Raw genomic sequence first — 7205 nt, forward strand, 5'->3', positions numbered from 1 at the left:
TATATTTGAATCCTTTTAAGTAACTTTCACTTTTACCCATTTATTTTCTTTAATTTGCTCATGGCCACTCTCAGAAAATGATCTGCTTTCTACAGTATCTGTATTTCATTAAAACCAATGAGCCTATTTTAGACAAATCTTAGGCTAATGGTAGCAGTGAAGTTGAGCCCTAGAAACCGGTCTGTGTTCTGGCTGGTTACACATTTTCCTTTCTTTTCAATATAGTGCAGTTCTCCCAAAGTGAGTATCTCACCTATGCATTGCTGCTGCCCATTCTCTTGCCATTTTGAGGTTATTTCTCCCTATTCACTTTGTGATGTGAATGCAAGTGTTTATGCTTGCTATTTTAAGCACACAGCTAGTTTTAATGATTCAGATGTAAGAAATGTAGGCAAAACAAAATACAGTTTTTCTAGAAATTTGAGAAATAGCAGGGAACATAGGCCCTGCTCATCAAAATGTATAAATTTGAGTGAATTTTTTCTAAAGAATCTTAACGTTCTTTTCAAAGGACAGATAAAAATACACAAATACATTGATGCAGCAGATGACACAGAAAGGTATAGATATAGATGTAGATGTACTGTTATCTGAGGACTTCAGGAATCATCTGGTATGAGTTTGGGGACTTGCCGGTCCAAATTGACAGTTGATGAGTGAAACACAATTGAGAAAAACAGATTACAACAAGGAGTAGCCAGAATGTGGATGGGCTATAGAGAAACCCAATGAACTCTGTTAAAAATACCATTTCCATGCAAAATAAAGAACTCTTTTTTTTTTTTTTTTTTTTTTTTGGAAACAGGTTTGGTAGAGAAGTCGTAGTAAGGGAAGAAGGTTGTTGCCTTCCCCACGTGATTTTCCAGGTTATTAAGGCAGTCTGCCTAAAATGCACATAGCATCATATTACGACACATTGAGAGTAGATGACTCCACTGAGAGCAATGATGTGACTTCAGTGACCTGTGTTATTCCATCTATAATATGAGAAAGCTGGATGATGTGATCTTAAAATGTACCAAAATAAGACAGACTCAAAATGCTGAGTTTGGATAAAAATAGGAAGGAGAAGAGACATCAGTGCTGATGGAAAAACTTCTTTTGCTGCAATAGGAGCACCAAGAGAATTATGACAATTTCCAACACTACAGTCTTTATGCCTTCTGTATTGACACTAGTAGGGATCCCAGGACTGGAGTCTGTGCAGTGCTGGATTGGGATTCCATTCTGTGTCATGTACCTCATTGCTATGGTTGGAAATTCGTTGCTTCTGTTCATTATCAAATCTGAGCGCAGCCTCCATGAGCCCATGTACATCTTCCTAGGCATGCTAGGAGCCACAGATATTGTCCTTGGCAGCAGTATAATGCCCAAGATGCTTGGAATCTTCTGGTTCCACATGCCAGAGATCTATTTTGATACCTGTCTGCTACAAATGTGGTTTATACACACATTTCAGTGCACGGAGTCAGGCATCCTGCTGGCCATGGCCCTGGACCGTTATGTTGCCATCTGTTATCCATTGAGATATGCCACTGTCTTCACCCGCCAGGTGGTCACCCAAATAGGAACTGTAGTAACTCTCAGGGCTGCCATTCTAGTAACCCCATCCCTTGTACTGATAAAGTGCCGGCTTCAATTTTATCATACAATAGTTATATCCCACTCTTATTGTGAGCATATGGCCATTGTGAAACTAGCTGCAGGAAATGTCCAGGTCAACAAGATCTATGGTTTGTTTGTTGCCTTCAGTGTTGCAGGGTTTGACCTCATATTCATCACCTTGTCCTATATCCAGATATTTATCACAGTTTTTCGTTTGCCCCAGAAGGAAGCTAGATTTAAGGCATTCAATACCTGCATCGCTCACATCTGTGTCTTCCTGCAACTCTACCTACTAACCTTCTTTTCTTTCTTCACTCATAGATTTGGCTCTCATGTTCCCCCTTACATCCATATCCTCTTTTCTAGCTTTTACTTGCTGTTCCCTCCATTTCTCAATCCACTTGTGTATGGTGTTAAGACCAAGCAGATCCGCATTCACCTGGTCAAAATGATCTGCCCATAAAGTGCTCCTTGATTAATACTTTCAGTTGTTCTTCTTTGTGAACAGTATCCATCTTTCCAAATAAAAGAAATATCAAATTATTTGATGTGCTTGAACTTTTCATTTAATTTTTTATGAATTTGCCATCATAGTAGATTGTTTTCAGATCAACATATCCCATGATAGCTGTCCCTCAGTATGGGCTTTGATGCTTCCTGGATAATGAGTGCCAGAAATGCAGAGAGAGGAAATAATGAATACATATCTTTCCATTTTCTTTATTTTTTTAAGTCCCTGTTTGACTTTTCGAAAATCCATCTACAGAAAGACTCATGAATTATATATATATCACATTGAAATTTACTGCAGCCAAGGCTCATTGCTTTGGAGTATCCAGTGTTTTGTTTTTTCCAGAACAAAAACTGGCTATTGCCTCTGTTTTCCCTTGATCATCCTTCTTATTAAAAAGAGTTTGAACATGTGGATATTAAATATGTTTTTGTGCAAAAAATCTTATTAGGTTGATTAAAGAATAATGTCTAAATATTTAAATGTATGTTCAGAACCATTTTGGATCTTACAGACACAAAGAGCATTGAACTCAGGTGTTTAATTTTCACATCAACAGTTTTTTCACTCCCTACATCATTCACTAGTGTATTAATTCCACAAGTGTTTTCAAGAACCTATTATAAATCCTTTTCTAGACAATAGTAATACAGAAGTATATTTATCATTATTGTTATATTTCTTGAGCCTGTCACCCTAAATTTCTGGAAGAAAAATGAGATTGAGACAGATTAGGTTTATGTGTTCTATATGATAGCAGCAAAGATAATGAAACACTAGAACGTAAGTGAAAGAGGTCATAAAAAATATCTTCTGTTCTATGTGTTTGGTTTTTCAGTTAGGTAATCTGACTCTTGAGGAATAATTTACGAGTGGCCAAAGCACTAGTGACTCACTTGATGAGGTAGATGGTTGAGGAGACTTAATGAGTGAATGTGTGTTCAGGGTTCTGCGCTTCTCCCTGCCCCCGGTATGGTTTGAATTCAGGGTACAGTTTCAGAATACAATGAAAATACAGTTATCATCAATATCTGTGAAAGTGGTACAAAACTGATAATACTTTACTATGAAATCTTTAATTTGTAGTGTGATAAGTCTATGTGAAAGGCAGCTGTGTATGTGTGGTGTGTATTTTCACCTGGGCATGTGTCAGCACACTCTTACAGTAAATAGCAACAATATGTTTCCTCATGAGTTAAGGCTATTGTATCATCAGTGATATAGAGTGGCAAGTCTAAGTCTTGTGATATCAAGATTAATGGGTTTTTCGTGAAGACTTTGGCTTAGTGATTGTCTTCTTTAAAAGATGATGGGAAAATTTCCTTATGTGCAGATGTTCATATTTTGTTTTCCATATTCACCACAGATGTAAGAAATATTGAGGTTCATTCCATGTAGCTAGTGGATAATTTTCTGGTTCTTTGTAGAGTCCTTAACAGTTACTGCTCAGGATGAATGTGTTGTAAATCTAGAGGGTATCATGGGGTAATTTGTAAATAACAATATTTATGAGAGACTATGTTTAGAACAGTGGTTTAGCAAACGGTGTTGTTTTCTTTAATAAAATAATTTAATTAGGTTAGAAATCATATATCATGCAAAGAAATTTCTTATAATTCTAGGTTAAGGGACAGAATTATTTTTTTCTGTAAAAACAAAACAATGAATGATTTAGGCTTAGCAGGCCATAAAGGAAAATTTGAGATATCATGTAGGTACTCATATAGCAAAGACAAAACACATTTCCATGCAATTTTATCAATGTAATTAAAAATATAATAATAATTTAATATAGTGCATATGTAAAAAGATCTACTAATGAGAAATTAGAGGTTTTTGTTTTGTTTTTTTGCTTTAGTGTTGCTTAAAGTTTTATCAGAAAATTGTTTGCAAATGCCCAACTGTAAAAACCAGTCGAAGACCTTGTGGATCACACCCCCTTTATGTAGTGTATGGATGAGGAGAAAAATGGGGATAAAAACTAAAGGACAGGTGGGATGGGGGGATGATTTGGGTGTTCTTTTTTCACTTTTATTTTTTATTCTTATTCTGGTTCTTTCTGATGTAAGGAAAATGTTCAGAGATAGATTGTGGTGATGAACGCATAACTATGTTATCATACTGTGGACAGTGGATTGTATACCATGGATGACTGTATGGTGTGTGAATGTATTTCAATAAAACTGAATTCAATAAAAAAAAAAAAAACAGTCATAAGTGGTAGGTCATAAAAAGGCAGCAGGATGATTTGGCTGGTCCATTACAGGTCTAAACCTATTTGGTGAAATTTTAAAACATTATAACAATTTCTAGTTCTAGCAGTCCCTGGAACATATGTAGGGAAATAGGACCCATGCAGGGACAGAATGTGAAACTAGAAAATATTTGATCATCTTCAATAATCAGCAGTTTATGAAATGTCTAGTTGTGCATTCAGATTGTTCACTCACTGTAGCCTTACAACTTTCTGGACCAGTTCCAAACTGAAAAATACAAATGGAACAGAGAACAAAATATGTCCATGCAAGGATAAATGGCAGGGCTATTCACACTCATACACACCTGCACCTAGACAATTATGGGATAAATTCCTGAACATAAAATTGCTTGGGAAAAGAAAATCTACTTTGTAAAGACTTCTTGTTAATGGCTTTTTGAAATATCAAAATAATCCTCTGTAATCATTGTACCAATTTCAATAATGATTAAGATAAATTGTTTTCCTGAACTCCTTTATTCTTCTTTAATGAAATTTTATTGAGATATTTCCACCCATATAACCCATCCAAAATATAGAATCAATGGTTCACAGTATCATCATATAGTTGTGCATTCATCACCACAATTTTCGTTCCTCCAAAAAGATAAAAAATAAAATTAAATGGAAAAAGAACACCCAAAATGCCCCATACCACTTATTTCCCCATATTATTTATATATTTTTTCTTTATTTTATTAGTCATCTTCCCATAAACTGGATCCAGGGAGTGTCAGTCACAAGGTTTTCACAATCACATGGTCACACAATAAAAGCTATATATATGTATATATATGGTCACACAAAGTTTTCACAATCACATGGTCACACAATCATCATCAAGAATCACAGCTAGTAGATTACAGTTCAAAAGTTTCAGTTATTTCCTTCTAGCTATTCTAATACAGTAGAAACTTAAAGGAATATATCATACATAAAAATAACCTCCAGAATGACCTCTCAACTCCAGTTGAAATCTCTTAGCCACTAAAATTCTTATTGTTTCATTTCTTTTCCTTCGTTTGGTCAAGAAACATTCTCAATGCACAATGATAGGGTCAAGCTTTCTCTGAGAGTCACATCTCATGTTGCCAGGGAGATTTACAACCCTGGATGTCATGTCCAATGTAGTGGGGTAGACAGAGAGTTAATTTGCAGAGTTGGCTAAGAGAACAGCCACATCTGAGCAACAAAAGAGGTTCATTGGGGGTGACTCTTGGGCACAGTTATAAGTTGTCTGAACTCTTAACAACACTGGTTATTATCCAACATTTTAAGCTTTGATATCTGATAGATGAAAATTGTTTTTGTTCCTTAAAATGTGCAATAAACAAAGATTGAAATATTTTTCTTCCATATATTTCTATATCTTTTCTGTGAAATGCACTTGTTTCAGTTGCACATTTTTGTGGTGTTGTTAAATTTGGGCCCATTTTGCTTTCTTGAATATAAAACCTAATGAATAAATATTGCAGTAATTATGTTCAAAGACTTTGGTCCTAGAATTTCCAAGAGACCTTTCAGTAGGACTCCGCAATTCTTAGTGAGAGTGATCTTAGACAAAGAATGGAGTTTCATTACAGGTGATTGTTGACCTACTTTGGTGAGAGTTATTCTTCTCACTCTTGCTGTTGGCTTTGGGATGAGGGACCAATAATGATTCAACTTTTCAGTCCATTATGGGTCAACTTCTAAATATTCAATTTAGAGAGGATAACTTGGTGCATCTGCATCATCTCTACCTTTCTGCTTTGGAGGAACACTTTGCTGCTGCTCCTGGCAGTGTCCTACTGCCCCGTGGGAAGCCCTCGAAGATCGGTGTGACCCTCGCTTGGATCTTAATTGGCCTCATTTAGGAATTCAGTCATCAAACCCATCTGGCTTTCCTTCTAAACTCTGTGCATACATTTAAACTGCATTGAAATTACATGTGTGATGATGTCCTACTTCTACCATTTCTCTATATAATATTCAAAATTGTTCTTAACCTAAGGCAGAAATCCAGAAACTATTATTCAGGTCATAGATTGGCCAAGAAAGTCTAGGAGTTACTAAAAAACAGCAGTAGAACAAAATTCTTGGAGGGATTCACTCGTACACAATCACTAAAATGATAATTGGAAAACAGTTTTGAAGACAAGTTTCAATTCAAGAAACAAAACTGAAAATGAAAGTTAGGATGAGGTACTGATAAATAACCCTGCCCTCTAGTCTGAGACTCTATGTTGTTTAGGTGACAACTCTCAAAAGTCTGTTGGACTTGAGCAGAGAATAGCAACTGTACATATCCTCTGTGCAAGCCTGAGGCTACCATACCCACTATTACTTGCCAAAGCTTTATTTGTAGTAGACACAATTTGTTTAAATGAATCTAAAGATTACATGAATTATGTTCATACCATGAATTGATACGGAAATTGAGCAAGGTTATAGGATATAAAGTCTATAAACATATTGATTGAATTCTACACCCTGGAAAATATTAAATGAAAATTGTAATTAATGAGTTCACCATTGCATGTAAAAGCATAAGATCTTTTGGCAAGGTTTATGTGTCTAACTAAATGATAAAAATTCAATGATTTTATAATGCAAATTACAAAACATTGTTAAAAGAAATTAGGCAAATCTGAAAGAAATAGCACTATGCAACATTCACGTATTAGATCTCTTAATATTAAAATATCAGTTCTCCTTAAATTGATATATATATATTTAAATTGATCTAAAACAGTCCAAATTTAATCCTAAACATTTTTACTTAAATTGAGAAGCTTATTCTATAATTTACATGGAAATTCACAAGACCTATATTTAAAGCACTTTTCAAAT

At 35.1% G+C, this 7205-nt stretch overlaps 1 protein-coding gene across 1 annotated transcript; it reads left to right on the top strand.

Moving 5' to 3' along the window:
• The first annotated feature begins 1129 nt into the window (after positions 1 to 1129).
• LOC119537078 (olfactory receptor 52A1-like) lies at positions 1130 to 5832 on the top strand. Its single transcript, XM_037839688.1, has 2 exons — positions 1130 to 2047; positions 5710 to 5832. The coding sequence occupies exons 1-2, from the start codon at positions 1130 to 1132 to the stop codon at positions 5830 to 5832; spliced, it is 1041 nt and encodes a 346-aa protein (XP_037695616.1).
• The last annotated feature ends 1373 nt before the right edge of the window (positions 5833 to 7205 follow it).

The sequence above is a fragment of the Choloepus didactylus genome, chromosome 6 (assembly GCF_015220235.1).
Source record: "Choloepus didactylus isolate mChoDid1 chromosome 6, mChoDid1.pri, whole genome shotgun sequence".
NCBI classification, from domain to species: domain Eukaryota; kingdom Metazoa; phylum Chordata; class Mammalia; order Pilosa; family Megalonychidae; genus Choloepus; species Choloepus didactylus.

Coding starts and splice junctions, on each gene's coding strand:
- LOC119537078 (XM_037839688.1), top strand. CDS start 1,130: ATGACAATTTCCAACACTACAGTCTTTATGCCTTCTGTATTGACACTA. Junction 2,048..5,709: donor AGCAGATCCGCATTCACCTG/GTCAAAATGATC, acceptor CAATAAACAAAG/ATTGAAATATTTTTCTTCCA.